The sequence below is a fragment of the Strix uralensis genome, chromosome 2 (assembly GCF_047716275.1).
Source record: "Strix uralensis isolate ZFMK-TIS-50842 chromosome 2, bStrUra1, whole genome shotgun sequence".
NCBI lineage: Eukaryota > Metazoa > Chordata > Aves > Strigiformes > Strigidae > Strix > Strix uralensis.
In genome coordinates, this window is record NC_133973.1 from 33241736 (window position 1) to 33262229 (window position 20494).

Genomic DNA, 20494 nt, shown 5'->3' on the forward strand with positions numbered 1-20494 from the left:
CTTGTTTTAAAATGTAGACCCATATATAGAGCAAGTTTTCCATTTCCAAACACTCTCCACAATTTATTTTAATCAAGCTTAATTTCTTAAAATAATGACTCTCCATCTATATAATTTATTAAGATGCATTTTGAATATGTTGGCAGTAATTCACACACACAAATCATTCAACTGCTAACTATGTATATGGCTTTTAAAGATATTTAACCATTATTTCCAGGATTTCGTAATAATCTTTTGTCACATTACTAGAATATGTTGAAGCTCAGAGACAGTGCGAGATTAAGCCTTATTTTTAAAAGTTCCCACATGCACAGCTACATTCTCTTTACTGATAAGCACATACAAGCTATGTATCTTTTAGAAGACAAGCTAGTAGCTTTAAACTGTCCGTGCATTTGCATTCACCTTCTGTTTCCAAAACTACCATTTAAAAAGAAGAAAAGAAATGCATATGAACTATCCTCCAACCCTGAGTATTTTGCTAATAGTATTGGAGATACTAACAAAACATTACGAGCTAGGGAGAAAGTACTCACTGCTGGGCCTTCCTGAACACTTAAGGCCATCAGAAGATCATCATTTGAGTATGAACCCTTAGGATGGATTCATGTGCAATTGGTCAGGATCTAGATGCACTACTGTAAGGAAGCATACCAACATGCACAACTGGCCCTAGTCATAGTCACGGTCTCCTGATATTACTTTCTACTTCTATAGCACCGTGCATCTCATTAGCTAAAGCTCGCTATAGGCTTGAAAGTTACCTTCCTTATTTTAGCAGTGACAAAACTGCGTTCAGAAATCACTATCTCCATCCACAGAGAGAGATACCAAGGTGTGCAAATAGCTGTTTAAGCATAGGTAATTTAGCACGCCTGTCTGCATCTGCTGTGTCTTCTTCTACAATGAGATCTCACTCAAGAATCACTTGTTCAAAAAAGTAGAGCTAATATTTTGTATTTATGGATTTCTGCGGACAGACATGATCTTTGAAAGCCTTAAGTAGGTGATACTGTGATTCCAAAATTTCATATATTTATTGCACTATCCACAGTTGCACAATTTATTTTTTTAAGCAAACATGGCCAAAGGGCATGTGAAAGGCTATTGCAAGGCATGCAAGCACACACCCAAAAACATTTTTGCAGCTTGCTGGACAGCATATAACAACTGGGTTGTGGCATTTAGGATTTGGGTTTTGTTACTTTATTAAGGGATCGGAAGGGGCTACATCACCTTACATATTTTGGTGGGTTGCCCTTGGCTGGCTGCCAGATGCCTACCCAGCTGCTCTCTCACTCCCCCTCAGCAGGACAGGGGGGAAAATGGGATGCAAAAGTTTGTGGGTCAGGACTGAGATAGGGAGATCGCTTAGCAGGTACCATCATGGGAAAAAGAGACTCAACTTGGGGAAAATTAATTTAATTTACTGCCCGTTAAGATAGATTTGGGTAGAGAAAATATGTTTCTGTACTACTGTCCTTAGGTTGGTTGAATGGTCTTACCTCATTTCTTTAACTCTCTCAAGCAAATCATACTATAAACCACTGTTATATGCGCTCAGTCTCTCAAGACAGCTGAGAAACTCCCTTGCCTATGTGTCATGACATTTTATTTTCCAGTTAGATGAGATAGAAAGACATCGTTCGTTTTGGAACTCCCTCGGTTTCATTGTGCCTGGTTTTTTTTTAATTAAGTAAAATAAGTTTTTTTCATCACAAAGATTTCCTGATGTCAGACCCTAGGGATTTTATATGACACAAGATTTAGCCTCTAATAGGCTTGCAGCTTTTTCAAGAAATATGTGTTATTTTTAAATTGTCTTGATATACATACTATTTATTTTTTAGGACAAGAACATTTAGATGCAGAAACAATCCTCATTATTTGCATCTCACATTTTTTTATTAAAAAAAAAAACAAACAAATTAAATAAACATCACAAGGAGTGTGCATTTCTGATTTTTTTCCCTGTACAGAATCTGTACAAAGTACCTAGGCACTGCACATATTCATGAGTCAATTTAATAAATCCTGTTTTACATTTCAAAGGTTCAAGTTCAGACTCTGCATGTTTGCATATCTGGAATGATATGTTAAACTGCCCTCAAGGCCACATTCAAGAAATATTTATCAGATTTCACAGAGAATTTCCAATAAAAAACATGTATAATCAATGAGCAGCAAGTCATTTGGGTTTTAGTTCCATCTCTCATCTTTTCAGAGTGAAAGGAAGATGGGCCTTTGTTGCAAGTCCCAGCAGCGGTGGTCTGGGCTTTTTTTAATTAAAAAAAAAAAAAAAAACAACACCCAAAACTCAACAGAAGGGAGAATAAAACCAGACCAGCTCAGATATAAATGCTTTCAAAAGCCATTTAGTTTAAAACCAAGAAGAATCCCAGACCATCATGATTCCAGTGTTCAGTCTTCTATTCATACTGGTTTTGGTATCATGTATCATGAAAGAAACTGGGTTCTTTAAGAAATAGTAAATCATTGTGGCTAAATCTCTGCCTACTTGTTCACTGCACTTATACCACATTGTGGTGAAGTTCTGCAGTCTGTCTTCCCCATCTTATATTGGAGAGAGGATGGAGTTTAACTACATGGGGACTGAAATACAGTCCAGAGGCAATGCACTAATCAGTCTTTTTTGGTTCTTCATAAAGTTAAAATTGTAATAAAAATGATATAAATAACATTCAGTGCCCTATACTGTTCAAGAAAAGGGAAATTATAGCTTTAATGTTCCACTGAGAGATGACAAATACAATTTTTCCCCTCTGAGTTTGCACACAGTAATAAAATATTGATCTTTATGACAAAACAAGTTAGATTTGTATGGAGAACAGTTCAGGAAGGTTTCATGGCTCGCAGCAATGACGGCAGAGCATATAACATTAAAGATTAAGTGTCAATTCGCTGAATTAATGCCCCAATGTAGCCAAGTAAAGGGTTTTGCAAAGAGGCATAATAGTTTCTTCTTGTTTATGAGTTTCCAAGTCATCATTGTTTAATTTATCATCTGTACTATTGCAGATCAATTTGACATGGGTTATTAACATATCTGGCTCCTGTGCTCCAAGCCATATGTCCCCAATGTAAACAGAAGTCAGGAATACACAAACAGCTGTAGAAGAAAAATTAGAGAAAAATCAGAACAGATATTCTATTTCCACACAGTAATACAAAACCAAACCATTTCACCCCCAGATCTATGTTTCAAAATAGTTTCCTAACTTTTTCTAGATGGAGAATTTGTGGAGTTCTTGCCCATGCAAAGCCAATGATCCTCCTCACGCTAAGGAAAGAGAACAGTTTCTTGTTAGCACAACCTTCTGACTTCTTTAAACAAAAAAGTTGAACATCTGACCTGTGGCTTTTGATATCAAATGATAACAGTGAACATATGGATCAGAACCCATACCCACATGGCCTCATTTGTTGCAGACTATTTTTCCTCTTGGAATTATATTTTTCATACCTCACTGAACGCCATTTTAGTCCCAGAAAGGAAAATTTCTTTGAGAGAGTATGACTGTTGTACTATCAGAAACCCCTACAGTGTGACCCTAATCTGTGCTACCAACCCCTGTGCCGACATCAACAAAGACACAGCTTTTACTTTTGAAGTTATGAGCACCAATGGGCACAGGCAAACTTCAGACTGTTTTGATTAATTAAGAAAAACATGGAACTACCTACTTTCTACCATTACCACCTTGTAATGTGAGTGAAAAGATGAGTTACCTTTCTTGTTCACATCCTCTTCCGCCATTGCTGAGAGGCACAACGTCTTCACAAGTTCATGAAAGCTGTTGTTGGTCAGGCCCTGAGCATCCATTAGATGAAGCATGATTGAACTGAACAAACAGACCTCCTTAAAGAGTCCAGCCGTCCCACTGCTGGCCTCACAGATCTGGGTGTAAAACTTGAAGATGTTGTTTCTCAATGTCTCATCCCTGAGCATCTCTTGCACTGCCACTGGATGTGGCAAGATGCAATTCTGTAGCCACCGCAGAGTTAATGAAACATTTTGCACATTGAGGCTGTGCTCAACCATGGACTTCACCAGCCATTTAGTTACTATGTAAGTGGACGCACAGCTCAGACTGACTGTTTCATCGGCAAGGTCAGCAGATTTGAGGGGCTCCCCGTGATGTTTGGTAGGTGGTGCTGGGAAAACAGGCTCCCAATGGGCAAATATGGAATTCAAATGATCTCTGCACTTCTTCAGCTCAGAGACCTTCAGGTCTGCAGCAATGTCATCTTCTCTTTCTATGTCATTCTTTTTCCGAATGTGATGATATGTATGAGATGAAGCTTGAGATTTGTTCTTTTCTTTAATATTTTCTGTAAGAAGAAAAACACCACCAAAACAAACATCAGATACTACAAAGGATTTTCTTGGTACAAAATTAAGCAAGAAAGATGGTATCACGTGTTGTTTCGGTTGCTAAAAGGGTAAGGACCAGCCTCATTTAGCAGCCTAATTGAGTCTATGCAATTCAGAGCAAATGGGCTACAGGCAGCTCCTGGTGACTCACAGGCTGAGACACTTTTCTGAACTGGATCACCTAACTTTGAAGAGAGTGATAATGTCACCCAGACCCTGGCTCCCAGCCCCACGAAGCCAAGGCCACAAGAGTAAGGCTACATTATTTACACCACATCATGAGAAATGCTCAAGCCGCTGTTCTCTGGGCTAGCAAAGGCATAGCACACGCCTGCCTATGGAAGGAGGTATCAGCACAGCTACGTCGCTTTGGAATGGCGCAGGCTAAAGCTGTGAAGTCTGCCTCCCTCCAGCACAGCCGCATCCTGGCTGAGTGTCTGGCTGGGTGAGGTGCTGTCAGCCAAGGGCACATGAGTTTTTCACACCCCAAGGGAAGAGATAGGCAGCTGAACTCTCTGATACAGGGCTGCCCTCCGCTAGATGCTGCCTGTGTCACAGGGAGCAGCAAATCTCCCAAACAGCAACAGCACTTTGCTGCTACCATACCACACAGAGAACATTTTATGGCAATCTGTTTTCGAGAAGTCATTGATAAAATAATCAGAAATTTCAATTATGTTGCTGCACTCCGCAGCTTAAAATGAACTACATGCATTTCAGCATTTTTCCCCCAGGAGCTGTGGGAGATGGAGACAACTATTGAAATGTAACCTCAGAAACAAAATTTCAGGTAAGGATCCATTTTTGTAACTGCTTTTTAAGCTCCTGAGGCTTGGAGCAACAGATTTTTTTTAAAACCACATATACAGTAAGTTACAGATGCTACTATAATAACTCTCTAAAAATCATAGAATGTATTGAGTTGGAAAGGACCTTAAAGATCACCTAGTTCCAACCCCCCTGCCATGGGCAGGGACACCTTCCACTAGACCAGGTTGCTCAAAGCCCCGTCCAACCTGCCCTTGAACACTGCCAGGGAGGGCGCATCCACAGTTTCTCTGGGTAACCTGTTCCTGTGTCTCACTACCCTCACAGTGAAGAATTTCTTCCTTATATCTAATCTAAATCTACCCTCTGTCAGTTTAAAACTGTTACCCCTTGTCCTGTCACTACTCTCTGATTAAGTGCCTCCCCATCTTTCCTGCAGGCCCCCTTTAAGTACTGGAAGGTGCTATAAGGTCTTCCCGGATCCTTCTCTTCTCCAGACTGAACAACCCCAACTCTCTCAGCCTGTCCTCATAAGGGAGGTGCTCCAGCTCCCTGATCATCTTTGTGGCCTCCTCTGGACCTGCTCGACCAGGTCCATGTCCTTCTTACGTTGGGTGCCCCAGACCTGAACACAGCACTGCAGGTGGGGTCTCACGACAGTGGAGCAGAGGGGGAGAATCCCCTCCCTCGACCTGCTGGCCACACTTCTCTTCATACAGCCCAGGATACTGTTGGCTTTCTGGGTTATGAGCACACACTGCTGGCTCATAGTCAGTTTTCCATCCACTAATACCCCCAAGTTCTTCTCCTCAGGGCTGCCCTCAACCCACTCTTTGCCCATCCTGTATTTGTGCTTGGGATTGCCTCGACCCATGTACAGGACCTTGCACTTGGCCTTGTTGAACTTCATGAGGTTTGCACAGGTCCACCTCTCAAGCCTGACAAGGTCTCTCTGGACGGCCCATCCCTTCCCTCCAGCCTGTTGCCTGCACCACACAACTTGGAGTTGTTGGGAAACTTGCTGAGCTTGCACTCAATCCCACTGTCCATGTCACCGATAAAGATGTTAAACAGCGCTGGTCCGAACACCAACCCCTGAGGAACGCCACTTGTCACTGCTGTCCACTTGGACATTGAGCTCTTGACCACAACTCTTTAAGTGCGACCATCCAGCCAATTCCTTATCCACTGAATGGTCTATCCATCAAATCCGTGTCTCTCCAATTAAAGAGACAAGGATGTTGTATGGGACAGTGTCAAATGCTTTGCACAAGTCCAGGTAGGTGACACTGGTTGATCTTTCCTTTTCCACCAACGCTGTAACCCTGTCACAGAAGGCCTCCAAAGTTGTCAGGCACGATTTGCCCTTAGTGAAGCTATGTTGACTGTCACCTATCACCTCCTTATTTTCCATGTGCTCTAGCATAGTTTCCAGAAGGATCCGCTCTACAATCTTGCCAGACACAGAGGTGAGACTGACTGGCCTGTAGTTCCCTGGGTCTTCCTTTTTCCCTTTTTAAAAATGGAGGTGATGTTTCCCTTTCTCCAGTCAAGCGGGAACTTCACAGGACTGCCACAGCTTCTCAAATATGACAGATAGTGGCTTAGTCACTTCATCTGCCAGTGCCCTCAGGACCCACAGATGCATCTCATCAGGTCCCATGGACTAGTGCACCTTCAGGTTCCTTAGATGGTCTCAAACCTGATCTTCTACTAGAGTGGGTGGTTCTTCTTTCTCCCAGTCCCCACCTTTGCCTTCTGTGACTTGGGTGGTGTGGCTGGAGCACTTGCCAGTGAAGACTGAGGCAAAAAAGTTGAGTACCTCAGCCTTCTCCATATCCTGGGTAACCAGGTCTCCTGTTTCCTTCTGGAGAGGGCCCATACTTTCCCTAGTCTTCATCACCAACATACCTATACCTATTCTTGTTGTCCTTGATGTCCCTGGCCAGATTCAGTTCTATCAGGGCTTTGGCCTTCCTGACCTGATCCGTGGCTGCTTGGACAGTTTCTCTGTATTCCTCTCAGGCTACCTGTCCTTGCTTCCACCCTCTGTAGGCTTCCTTTTTGTGTTTGAGCTTCTCCAGGAGCTCCTTGTTCATCCATGCAGGCCTCCTGGCAGTCTTACCTGACTTCCTCTTTGTTGGGATGCATCACTCCTGAGCTTGGAGGTGATCCTTGAATATTTACCAGCTTTCTTGGGCCCCTCTTCCCTCCAGGGCTTTATCCCATGCTACTCTGCCAAGCAGATCCTTGAAGAGGCCAAAGTCTGCTCTCCTGAAGTCCAGGGTAACGAGCTTGCTGTGCACTCTCCCTGCTGCCCTAATAAGGATCTTGAACGTCACCATTTCATGGTCCCTGCAGCCAAGGCTGCCCTTGAGCTTCACATTCCCCACCAGCCCCTCCTTGTTGGTGAGAACAAGGTCCAGCATAGCACCTCTACTTGTTGGCTCCTCTATCACTTGGAGAAAGGAGTTATCATCAACGTATTCCAGGAACCTCCTGGATTGCCTGTGCCCTGCTGTGTTGTCCCTTCAACAGATATCAGGGTGGTTGAAGTCCCCCACGAGGACCAGGACTTGTGAACGTGAGGCTGCTCCTATATAGAGGGCCTCATCTGCTCAGTCTTCCTGGTCAGGTGGCCTGTAGCAGACCCCCACTATAATGTCTCCTGTCCCTGCCCTCCCTTTAATCCTGACCCATAAGCCCTCGGTCAGCTCCTCATTCATCCCCAAGCAGAGCTCCATGCACTACATTGGCAGAAAGACACTAAAAGGGTGTGAAAAACTTTAGAAAAACTAAAGCTTTTATAGTATCCCTTAAATATAGTGATAGGTTAATAATTAGTTTAACTGATACAGAACATTTAAAGAAACCTACAGAAGTTTTCATGTGCACCAAGAGCAGTTGTATTTGCAGGAAACCAGCGCTGTTTAACATCTCCCCCTACAAAGTTCCTTGTACATTTTATTCACAGAGATAACAAGAGAAGTCATACAAGTCCAAATGTATTTTGCTTTCTTCCAACACTGATGACAGTAAGAAAAATTAACTATTTCATTTTTGCTTGCTTTACTGAGTTTTCACCCATATTTCACTTTCAGATGCCCCATCCACACTCAGAATGATTCAAATCTTTGAGCACAAAGCCTCCAGGCACTGGCTTTTTAAGGTTTCATTTAAGAATACAATTTTTCAAAGCCTGACACTAGATCTGCAACGAAGTTTCATTTTAAAGCTCCTCCCCTTTTTAAAACTGTGTTTCTCCAAAGCTTCCAGAATTATGTTAAAGTTAGAAATCACTACCAATGCAGACCTGAAAAATTGCTTTCCATTTCCATTCCTCCTCCCCCAAGATATATCAGATTATCCAACAAAAGTTAATATTACTACTTCCTATGAAGTTTGCCTCACTTGTATGGTTAGCTTCTAACAGCCTAAACGATATTACTTTTCTGAAATATTTTAGTACTTACTAAGCAATTCTTTGATTTGGTATTTCTGAGCAAGAGTCTGCACATCCTCTTGCAGTTGCAGGTCTTTTTCGATGATGCTCCACTTATGCAGCAGCAGCAGGATCTCTTTGTTTGAGAGAACACTGTCATTCACAGTGAACCGGCTCATTTCTTTGAAGGCCTCAACAACTATAGCACGATATTCCAGCACAGAATTGAGTGTACTGAAAAACTGAGTCAGTTTGGCTAGATCTAAATTAGTCCTATGAAAAGAAAACAGAAGTGCCATGTATTTTTCTGCATGCTAATTAATAAAATAAAATAAGTACAATTCTTTTTCTCCTTACAGTCTCTTCTTACAGTTTTCTCCTGCAGTTCTCTAGACACAGACTTTGGTTTCTCAGGATGTCAGTCATAATTAGTTTAATTCCCACTGAATGCCCAGTGCTTCGCTCCATCAGTGTTTGGCAGAACAGACCATGAGACATAGTCTTTGCCCTCCTGCCTGTATATAGCAAAGGTGGGTAGCACACGAGGAAAAGACCAGCGGTCTGGAGCTTTCCCTACGCTTCTTTATTTTCCAAAATGTTCAAAATCTTGAGGAAATAAAAATAAACATAGTTTCTCCAGACTGTGACAATACTTGTCTGCATGAAGATCTGCAGGTGCTATTATGAACCCAAGCAGAACTGTTTACCCATTTGCTTTCTACTATCCCTGCTGCAACTGCTGTGCTTAGACAGGTGAAGTGCTCTAGATCTGGAGAGAAGAGACCGACCCCTTCTTAACACAGTCATGTAGAACTTTACACAGTTTCTCCTCATACAATTTGCACGTGTGGTACAGACACAGAAAGTCTAAAACTTCAGAAGGTATGAAAGATCCTTGCAGTAAATAGCATTGCTAACTGCAGGCTCTAATCCAGCCGGAAAAAGGTGAAACATAGCAGCTTAAAAATGGCCCGTAATTAAGGATGTAGAACTTGTAACTGTGCGTCAGCTGTTACTTCATTCCCCACGTATTTAAATAGCTTTATCTTCCTGTCAAAGAAATGTCATCAAAATTCACTACTCAACACTCAAACTGAAGGGGAAAAAAAAGCATTAAACTACCAGAGATCAAGAAATTCTTCTGGCCTTAATAAATTTTGCGTTGGACAGAAGATGACATGCAACTTGATTAAAAAGACAAAAAAAAAAAAGGACTCACCGAATGTGTTTGATTAATGTGATCAAAACATACAGAAATTCATTTACAAGCTGAATAGGAAGAAACTTCCTGTTTTCCTGGGATTGATTCTTGTTTTCTCTCTTGCCTCCTAAATTTGTTAGCCACAGAGTATGGAGTAAGGAAATAATTTTATTTAACAGCTTGTTTTCCAGAAACCTGAAAAACAAAAAAAAGGAGCAAACACTCATTTGGAAGGCAGATCCTAATCAGGAACCAGTCCATCACCTAGAGGGGACCATATTCTAGGGCACTTTTGAAGCTGTTGAATGGCAATAGGTGCCTCTCAGCCAGGGCCCCATCAGGGGATGAAAGTGCACCCCTTTGAAGCCCCATCCCTGGTTACTGCCCTCCTCTTGCCATGCTGCAGCTGTGGAATACAGCCATGTATCACAGCCCCTGCATGGAACGAATGACTTCTGACTTGCATCTTTCATTACACAGCTCTGCCAAGTATTCCATTACATTGCAACCAGTGCCACCATTTCTCTAGAGAAGTTACTGTTCGAGACAGCTTGGTTCCTTATGTTCCTAAGACCTTAAGTAATAACAGCAGTGCTTACAGCACAATATCAGGAGCCTTATTTACTTTGTTATTTTAAGAGCTGGAGGGGGAGGGAAGGGAGCTATCTCATTTTTGTACAGTGGATGCAAGAATACTTCTCAAAAGTACAATCACAAAATATTGGGTGCCCGAGGCCAAGTCCAGGCTTTTTCACTTCCAAGTGTACCAAACTGTACCAAAGAGAGGTGTATAACAAGGGAGCAGTACTGGGAACCTGTTCAGGCCAATCACACTGTTGATGATCCTGAAACCTTGCTTGAACCTGCCAGGGGAATCTATGCAAAAGAGATTTTGTGAGTGCGCGGACGAGAGCGTGTGTATGTGTGCACACGTGTGAGTGTATGTGGGGGAGAGGCAAGGGGAGGAGGAAGCAGCAGGAGCAGAAATGTTACAGACGGCTCAAATTCATTATTGTGGCAATTACTGTGTAAGGAGGTCCTATGATAGTACGTGAAGTGTGAGTATTTGAACTGAAAGAGTCACATATGCTAAAATAAGGTGCCATTTTGTTTTCTAAGTTTTTCAAGAAAGTGTTATCAAAAACATGGAGCCACCCCACCATCATCCCTCCTACTACAACCTCAAAACACCTTGATTTCATTTTCAGAAACACAACGGAACGCTTCAGAGTTCAGCAAGTTCTCCCAGTATGGCCCTAGGTGCCAAATGTCACAGCCGCTGATAGGCCATCTCCATATCTGTCACCCTTGTTTTCATACTCAGCTGCACAATTATTCTACTGCAGACAATAAAATTGTTCCCATTTCACTACTATTTCCCTAGTTACCTTTTCTCTAAGATGTGCAGTACCCAGGTTAGGAGGCTGTGATCTTGTATCAGCTCATAGGCAGCTCTGGTGACATGGGCAGCATTTTGTAATATCTCCAGAATACGACTCTGAAACAGAAAACATAATTTGTTCTTTTTACAAAATTAGAATACAGTCAGGATCTAATTATTATCAATCTTTCAGAAGGATATAAATGGTATCTGGGATCTGATCAACTTAAAGTTAAAACGTATTACCAAATACCACATCTTTTAAGCAACCCCAGGAAAAAAAAAGACATTCTCTTTTCAAGGCTTTATACACACAAACACTACTCTTGAAAAGAAGTCTTAAGGTAGCAAGACAATTTCTCTTTTTGTCCAAGATTTTGATACCTAACTGAGATACTTTTAACAGGCTGGATTTCTCAGGGTGGATGCTTATGAACATGAAAGCTTCTGGCATGTGAGTTTTCTTCCTGCTAAAGCACTGTGCAGGTAACATGCTGGTTAGGGAATAAGGAGACCTAAAAAAGCAAAGGCCCTGACCGTATGAGTAAAACTGTGGTTTCTGCAATATCTTCCATGAAGCAGTAGAAATAGGACTAGTGCCAGGCCACCAGTTGATGAAACTGAGTGAAGTCCTTGATGGCAGGGACCTGTTCCAATTTCAGGGGAGGAGGATGTGACTCTGGTTTAGACATAAGCAATTATTTCCCGCTCCACACAGGCACAAAATCAACAAGGAACAGGTTTTCAAGAGGGCAAGGGAAGAGTCAACTGCTCCTTTCTGCTTTGTATTTGTTTAAAATCTCCAAACCATGCAAACTCTTGTGGTTTGGGGTTTTTTTGTGGGTTGTTTTATTTTTTTAAAAAAAGATTCTTACCTGGGAGCTCTCATCACACAAAGGACTGTTGAAAAAGGAAAGAACAACCTGGAAAATCCTCTGGTAGTCGTAAAGCTCATAGCAATGTTTATCACGCAGCCCTTCTCCAAGAAATCTGAGAATCCACTCACGTTCTGTTTTGTACTAGAAGCCATAAGAAAAATACCACCATCAGACATTTCAAAATAATGCCTGCTCATAAGAGCACAAAAAACCTGGTTCCCTTGGAGCGGTAGCACAGTGCTTAACAGGTTTTTCTAAACTTCTCAATTTTCATCCTTATCAAATTTAATCAATAACATCCATCAGGAACAGTAACTCTGCAGCCCAAATATGCACTGATAATGGAACTTTAAAAGTTGCCGTTTCTAAAAGACCTTAGTTGAACTCAACATTAATAATCTAAACTCAAATATAAATGTAAGCTAGCTAGGGCAGAACATTCTGTTTGTTGTGCTTACAGAGCATGCACAGCACAACTCATGATTTCATTATATGTTACTATTAAGAAAACAACAAAGAAACCCCAAAATATTTCTAATTCCAATATAAAACAAAACAAAGATGCCTCTAATTAATTACCTATGGAAGAATAAGATTTCATTGCATTTTTATGGCTTTCTTCTATTATTTTCTGAAGAATTAGTGGACACCTAAAATGGGATTCTTACATTACCTCGAAATCAAAACTGTAGAAAAGCTGGAAAAACCCTGGTACTTTCCTCAGGTCCAAATACTGGTGTGACAGAAGGAATCTGTTTACCTTTATATACATGTGCTCCTCTGTGAAGAGAAACAATAGTTATTGTGGAGGAGGACAACGTTCACAATACACAACCATGCAGAAAAATAAATGGAACCTGTATTTTCCAGTGTTTCAGCTAGCTGTCAGAACAGTACATTAATTACAGCGAGGAGGCCTTCTGCTCTGATTATATCGTTGGCCACCCCTCCCCTTCTCTTCCCCAAAATGAAAAGCTTATTCAGAATGCGCACAAAGCAGGTGAGAAGATAAACACTCAACATGGCTCTGATTTCAGCAAATCCAATGTTACTTCATTGACAAAACAGAAATCTGCAGCAAAGTGAGAGGCAAATCTCTCCACGTTTCAAGCCCAACACTTCATGTTAGGCAACCATAATTTTTAACTTACAGACCAGACATCTCCCCCATGAGCACCGGAACAAGTTGCCCAGAGGCACTATACAGTCTCTATCCTTGGAGGCTTTCTAGGATCAGTCTAGAGGTCTGGAGGTTTTCTAGGATAAAGCCCTGTGCAAAGTGGTCTGCCCTCAGAGCTGGCCCTGCTTTAGGGAGAGGATTTAGCTAGAGACCTCACAAGGTCCCTTCCAAACTGAACTACTCCCCAGTGCTACAATTCTCCTTCGCAACAGTGACTAATGTTGATTCAGTGTCTAAGGACATAAGGATACTCGGGCCAACCTACTCTGATCTGCTGAACAGGACCAGGACACTCATCTAGTTTTACTCATCTAGTCCTCTGCCCACCTCCACCCGAAAATTATGAGGAGGTAGTGGCTTCACCCCTGATGGATCAGACTGGTTTTGTACACAGATCAAAATGGCACTTCCCACTTCTCCAGTAAGGCAGTCTACACAAGCATTGGAAGTTTTTCTTTGAAACATGGGAAATCATACACTTCATGATTCCTACCAGGGTCACAGCTATCTCATCGTACAGTATCGGCCAAGGACGTACTCCATGCACAGTGACTCACCCCAGGAGTTCAACATGCACAGTAGGTTACAGTACCTGGCTTCAGAATCTGCTGTGCCACACGAGCAATGTAGAGCGTCAAAGAGAAGGTAAATCTGAGGTTTGGCTGCCTGATTCCATTTTGCACAGCATCCAAGAGATACAGCAACTGCAGCACAAGAGCCCAAGGAAGATAAGCTTGAACCATAACCCAAACAAATACAACAGGAGAGTGGGGATACATAAATAAGCTTTTAGGATATTTTATAGGCCATAAATCAAATACCAATCCCATCAGGATTTCCATTCCTACAAATAAAATTCCTGAGAATTTCTAAAACAGTTTCCCCCCTTTTTTCTGCTCATCGATTTTAAAAGGAGGAAAACACAAAGCGATAGAGGAGCAACAATGGAACAGAGGATAAAAAGCTTCTTTTAGCTCTCTCACCATGTGCACCTAGATGGATGAGTAAAGCAGTGAGTCTACCGCAACTGTCCATGACCTAAAATGTCTAACCTGGCAAACTATCAATTGAGCTCAGTCTTACCTGACTCTTCTCTCGGAAGCGAGCTCCTTCCAGATGAGAACGAAAGGAAGCCAGAACAAAATATGCGGCTGCTCTCATGTTGGAATCATAGCTGCTAAGGGCAGCTACTGTTAGACCCAGGGCATTGACTTCGACAAACTTGTGACATGCCACTACACACTCTGTGTGGGAGAAGGGAAAAAAACGAAAGAAAAACACCCAGTGCATTATATCATAGGGTATATAACAGCTCTATAATCCTTAACAAAACTTCTATTCATAAACACCAATTTCTAGATCTACCCCTACAAACTATTACTTCCCTGCATGCTGAAGGCTCCTTCAGCTAACAAAGGCATTCTGCAACTCAGGCATTCTGCAAATCACTCTGAACAGGAATTCTTTACCTGAGCTGAAATTAATGTGGTTAGTCTCATTTACATTAGATGAACACAATTCTGCCTGCTAGACTATACAAAGTTAGGAGTAAATTCTGTAAACACATCACATATCTCACTGTTTCAGGAAAGTTAAGTATAAAGAAGAACAAGAGAGAAAATTCTCCTCCTCAAAACATTCTCTAGGCACTTGATAAGTCTGTGCCTGAAAGATCAGCATAGCCTATGAAAAACCCATCTGCACTAAAGAGCTTCTCTAACAGAACAGACAGAAGAATAATACATAAATAAGCCATTAGCCACACCAGTTGTTACTGTGCAGGCATGAGTGATTCTGCTGGTAAGGCATGTTCCAAGCAAAGTACTAAACTGTACCCCTATGCCCTTCTGGGACAAACAAAATCCAGCAATGAACAGTAACCAACCAAACAGAAAACACACCCTTGAATCTAACATTTACCTTCCATAGCATTTCGCCATCAAGATTTAGAGTTTCTCATTTAAGGGGTGTGGAAGAGTTTGTGTCATTTTTACCCACTGATGGCTAGAAATGATTTGACGTAAAACCTCCGTAGTATCTCCTGTGCAATTTCTATTCCATTCACCAGTAATGGAATACAACGGCACCTCAGCTGTATTTTGCCAGCTAAAGTGCAAATGAATTGCAGTTCAGAGTTTAGCAACAATATTCACATATTTTCTTGTAATTTACACTGAAGGTCAAGAGGAAGTTTCTGAGAAACAAATATTCCTATTTAAGTAGAGGCTGTAGTCTTACTGACAAGTACCTATATTTGGTCCACTGATTTCATCCCTAACCACCACCCACACACAACTAAAATATATATATTTTATATATTTATGTAAAAATCACAGATTATTTATGTCCTCACACCAGCAGCTGAGCTGTTTTTCTCATCTTTTCCTCAACTGCCAGAACTCCTACTTCAATTTTGTGCCTGGCAGTTTCATACCCAGCTCTGCTAGTTATGGGCCAGGCAACGGTAAGGTCTCCACCTCCCAGCACTGTCTCCCAACCAGCCCACTGCTCCGTGACCAGTGCAAAGGCATCACTGAACTGCAATAACAGATCTTTTCACTGAGTGGTTTTACAAATTATTTCAATACTAGCATTTACTGTACACTTCCCTACACCACCAAAGCACATGAAGTTTAATTGATGTAATGCAAAACACCTCAGTGATTCTGGTTAGCACAGGATACCTCTCTCACCACCAGAGCTCGTACAGATACAGCTCTACCCCCCTCTACTTCTAGGCACTGGGCCAGGCCACCACCTGACCGCTAAAAATGGTGAGAGGAGTAGCAACAATAGGGCAGGTGAAAGAGAAACAGAGCCCAGAGAGACACCTAATCTATGCCTTCTGCTACCTTCTGCCTGTGGCAACACAACTCCACAGTTCGCACTCTTCAGGCAAGGTGCAAGGGTGCAAGGTAAGCACTGGGAAATGGACGCTTTCTATTGAATCCCAAGGAAACACACAAAGATGATCTAAAACTCGTCTGCCTGCAGAGAATTCTCCATCACTTATGGATACCTCACACATAGCCCTGGCCTATACAACAACCCTTCTTCAGTACAGGATCAAATATGTATTGTATGCCCTTCCACAGCAAGGCACCACATGGCTCTCCTTCAGACTGCAGTTCGTGAGAACTACTAATGTACACCAATTGGCAGACAAAGTGGATAATTTTATGGAGTGCTACCATATAGTGAAATCCAGGGTCCTCACTTCAGCAGTAAAGTTCATGCTGATCACAGAAAGATTTATTTGGAAAACTTTCTTTCACTGAAAACATGCAGTGGAAATATTTTCCATCCAGCTGACCTTGGAGAGTGCGTTCAACAACTAACATAAAATAACAAGCTATTATTAAAAAAAATAAAATTCTGTGTCTGACATACAGTTTGTTTAAAGTACCTTGAGAATCATGATGGAAAAGCTTTCCACAAGATGCTTATCAGAGCTAAAGTTAGACAGAACTTGCTATCTGCCCAACTCCAGATTTACTTTTTACTCAGTGAGCACTAAACACTGTGCAATAAGTCTATGTTTATAAATTCAGCAGTTATATAACATCTGTGCACAGGGCACTGTGCAGTCAGTACAAAGAGCAAATAAATAAAGAGGAATTGGGAATTCCAAGAGCAACTCACATGCTTTAGGAGCACCATGGGACTTGAACTCATAAATCACTTGGGCCCTTTAAAAATGCCCCTGTTAGGACACAGACTCTCACTCAGCGTGGAGCAGTTAAGAGAACTATTTTTCCCCTTTCTAGTTTTAGAGTCAGCCTACGTCTGGACAGCCACTGCCTCCACAGCTCTGCAAGAACACGATGTGCAGGAGCTCCCCCAACCCCACTCTGCCTGCACAAGCAGTTGTCCTTGCTGGCTGACTGTAGCGCTGCCGAGGCTGACCAACAGCCACCAAATCCCTCACACCGGTTAAGGTGGTGGCCTCCAGGTGGTGGATGATGATGACGACAGGTGCATGACAGCAGTGCTTTTTCCAACTATTACACCCAGGTTCAAAACATACTGGCTGTCCATTCTCAAAGACCCACCATTAACTGGATCATCTAAGATCCCTCATCCCGCAAAACGCCAAATAGTTCTGGTACCTTTTTTTCCTCAGTAGATGAAAAACCAGTTCTTTTTACTGCTGTCAAAATTATACGGAGCGGTTTACAACTATAGCTAAGTATAGGCTAAGAACACAAAAAACAGGTACTGTACCATAAGGGTACAGGTGAACAAAGAAGGACTGCAAGTATGATATCCCTGAAAGACAGTTATCAGCCTGCCAATTGCTTCTGATATTATTGTTGTGGAAAGCCAAATACAGCTGTAACTGCGCAGTGGTTAACCATAATCAACATAGGGAGGGAGCTGGTTGGGAAATTCCTTATGATAACTGTCTCGCTTTGATCTTTAAGGGCTCTCTAAACAGACAACATGCCTGTGAAGTACAGCAGGAATCTGCCTATGTGATGCAGGGTTATGTCAAACAAGAAAAGTGAGTCTAAGAAGCTAGCTTTCAAGCACCATGTAGATCTCATCAAACTTTCCAGTGACTCTGAGCACAGGCCTGTTCATGACATACAATGGCTCCAGGCATCTCTGTTTGATGGAAAATGAGTTGGCTGAAGTTTCCCTCTACTATAACCACAGTCTGTAACAGGCCAGATCTCCAGTCAATTCAGTCACAGTGTCCCTCACAGAAATCAATACCCCTGCAAAGATTCACTCTGGTCAGGAAACAACTTCACCCTTCCCCAGCAATGGTGGCTTCTGGTTTATGCTCAGAGAACTTCTCCAACAATGCAAGACATGTTCTCCAACCTGCCCTTACCTCTGCCAAGCTCCCACTGAGAGAGCATAGCTGAAAGGAGCTGATTAGTTCTCCCAAAAACTCAGGCACAAAGCAGCCCCAGATCAGAGCAGTCCTGTCAGCTGCAGGTGGGGCACTGCATGTAGCAGCAGAAGGTACCATCCCTCCCATGCCTGTTTAGCTCATTGTGTTGCTGTGACACCATAGCTGATGCAGAATACAGCTCTACACATTCACCAGAAAAAAACACAACTTTCCAGTGAGGAATATTCTCTACTGATCCCTCTTATGCTATTTTATAATTACATTGTGCTGAGTTTTGTGATATACAGAATGCTGTGCAATAGATCAGAGAACATAAACCTTTGTCTACTTTTTGTCTCTCCCAAGCTGTTCCCAGTTCCAGTTTAAAAACCTCTCCTCACCTTAAGCAGGCCAGTCTCTCTACATACGATTAAACCCACTACATTTGAAAAAGCTATGAGGGAGCATCTAGTTGCCTGGACAAGAGCAGCTTGGCAGGAATGCCCGTCTGCTGCTATACTGCTCTATTTCTGAGCAGTCAAATCTCACTAGATACCTTGCATTATTTGGAAAAGTGCTTTACAAAAACACCAAAAGCTTTAATGCCAATTATACCTTGTTAGTTTTTAAGTCATTCTGAAAATTACAGTGCAGTGCAGTAGGTGGTTAAATGATGTATGTTTCTTCTCTCCAAAGCCAGGCACAAATTTCTTTGTAGTATTAGCTCTTAGATGGAGAATAACAGAGCTACAGATGGAGCCATGCAGCTCCTGCAACAGAGTAAAATGACACTAAATGTCAAAGAGAAACATTCACTTTACCTGGTCTGGTCAGTTCACTAAAGAGCTGAAGTAGAAAACAAGGATCGTAGAAGTCATCAAGACTCTTGACACTTTCATCTCTATATAGTGACTCTTGTACCTCCTGAAATCAAATCCAAACCAGTATTTGTAATGAACAACATCAATTTCCAGCTTGGTTTCAGATCTCCCCATCCACCTCATCCCATTATAAAGCAGCCTATACTAAACCTTGCAAAATATAATGCAACACAGGGCAAGACATGCTTGTGTTTAAATCTGGCTTTCACTATCAGGGTTCCAAAACTATTTCCACTGACTTGCGCAAACAGGTATAGAAGCATGTTAGCAAACTGTATGAAAGACTGAAGACCCCATTGTCAGTGGATCCTCGGACAGTCAAATTAAACAACTCTTTAGAAGTCAAATTCTGGTCTCACTTATACATGGCAATCTTTGCAACACTGCCCAATCACACCTGCCGACAAGATGTGGTCCGTATGTTGCAACTGATTTTAAAAGTGATCCTAAATAATTAATTGTAGCCCTCCTATAAATTTAAATTAATCTCGTGATATAAACAAATTGTAATGTATTACATGAATGCAAGAAAGAAATGACTGAAGCGAAAGGCTCTTTTTCTACATCAAAAGAAGAATAATTCAGCAGTCTGAACCAAAGCACCTGTGATGACAGAAGACGGCGATGTTGAGGGAAAGACAGAATTGTCTTCATCATCTTTTCTCGATCTAGCAGACACAGAATCTCCTCCATGCTTGGCTGCTGCCATAGTGACTTCCCTAGACTCTTGCAAGTCTTGTGATGCTCCACAGCAGCTGGACCCCATAGCAGGATTCTTAAACGTTGTTAAAAGTAAAGGCATTAGTCAACAGACAGGTAGCACTGAGCGAAAAGCAATTACAGAGGATATAAATTAGTATTTAAATTTTCCCTTCATTTGTACCTATTATCCTGTGGGAACTTGAAACTAGAACTCGTTTCCCTAGCAACACCTTTTTCATCCATCCAAAAGCTTTTCAAATTCAGTCTGAGGGTGTCTCATTAGCTATTTCCTACCCTGTTAATCCAAGTCAAAACTTACCTTCTAAGAAAAAAACCACTTTTTTATTTAAGCTATAAATGCTGGTAGGTATGATAGCAGCTGCGTGAAGAGACAGTGATCAAGAACTGGTCAGACAAGGTTGTCTCAAATGCAATTGATATTTCAAACCAGAATCATAGTGGATCAGTAACATAAATCTCAGTAACATAAATCCTTCCTCTCCTCCAAGTTGCTCCTTAGACCTCACCTACTTTGCCACTGTACTTAAAGTGCTATTGATATTGTCATTTATTATGTGGGTATGGCCAGCAGCTGGAGGGATGGATGGTGTTAGGCTTCTTATCACCCAGAACCTGAAGGCTCCCATTTGTAACACAAGTTGGGCTCTGTTAGGTTGCATGTACAGCACTTTTCCTGAATGTTCTCTATATTTGCTCAAAATCTTCAGTGCTGGGATCACGTCTAACCAAGTGTCTGGCTACCAATTCACTTCAGGGTACAGTATGAAATTGTTTCTCCTTTAAAAAGGCTACAAAATT

General features: G+C 41.8%; 1 protein-coding gene across 1 annotated transcript in view; it reads right to left on the minus strand.

The window, feature by feature from the left end:
* Positions 1-1886: 1886 nt before the first annotated feature.
* Positions 1887-20494, minus strand: part of URB1 (URB1 ribosome biogenesis homolog) — a 58499-nt gene continuing 39891 nt past the window's right edge. The window contains 12 exon segments of the mRNA XM_074858192.1: positions 1887-2950; positions 2952-3133; positions 3754-4356; positions 8641-8882; positions 9829-10005; positions 11199-11308; positions 12067-12210; positions 12743-12849; positions 13842-13953; positions 14333-14493; positions 18914-19016; positions 19577-19748. Coding sequence (XP_074714293.1) covers positions 2918-2950; positions 2952-3133; positions 3754-4356; positions 8641-8882; positions 9829-10005; positions 11199-11308; positions 12067-12210; positions 12743-12849; positions 13842-13953; positions 14333-14493; positions 18914-19016; positions 19577-19748 — 2146 coding nt within the window. The 3' untranslated portion in view covers positions 1887-2917.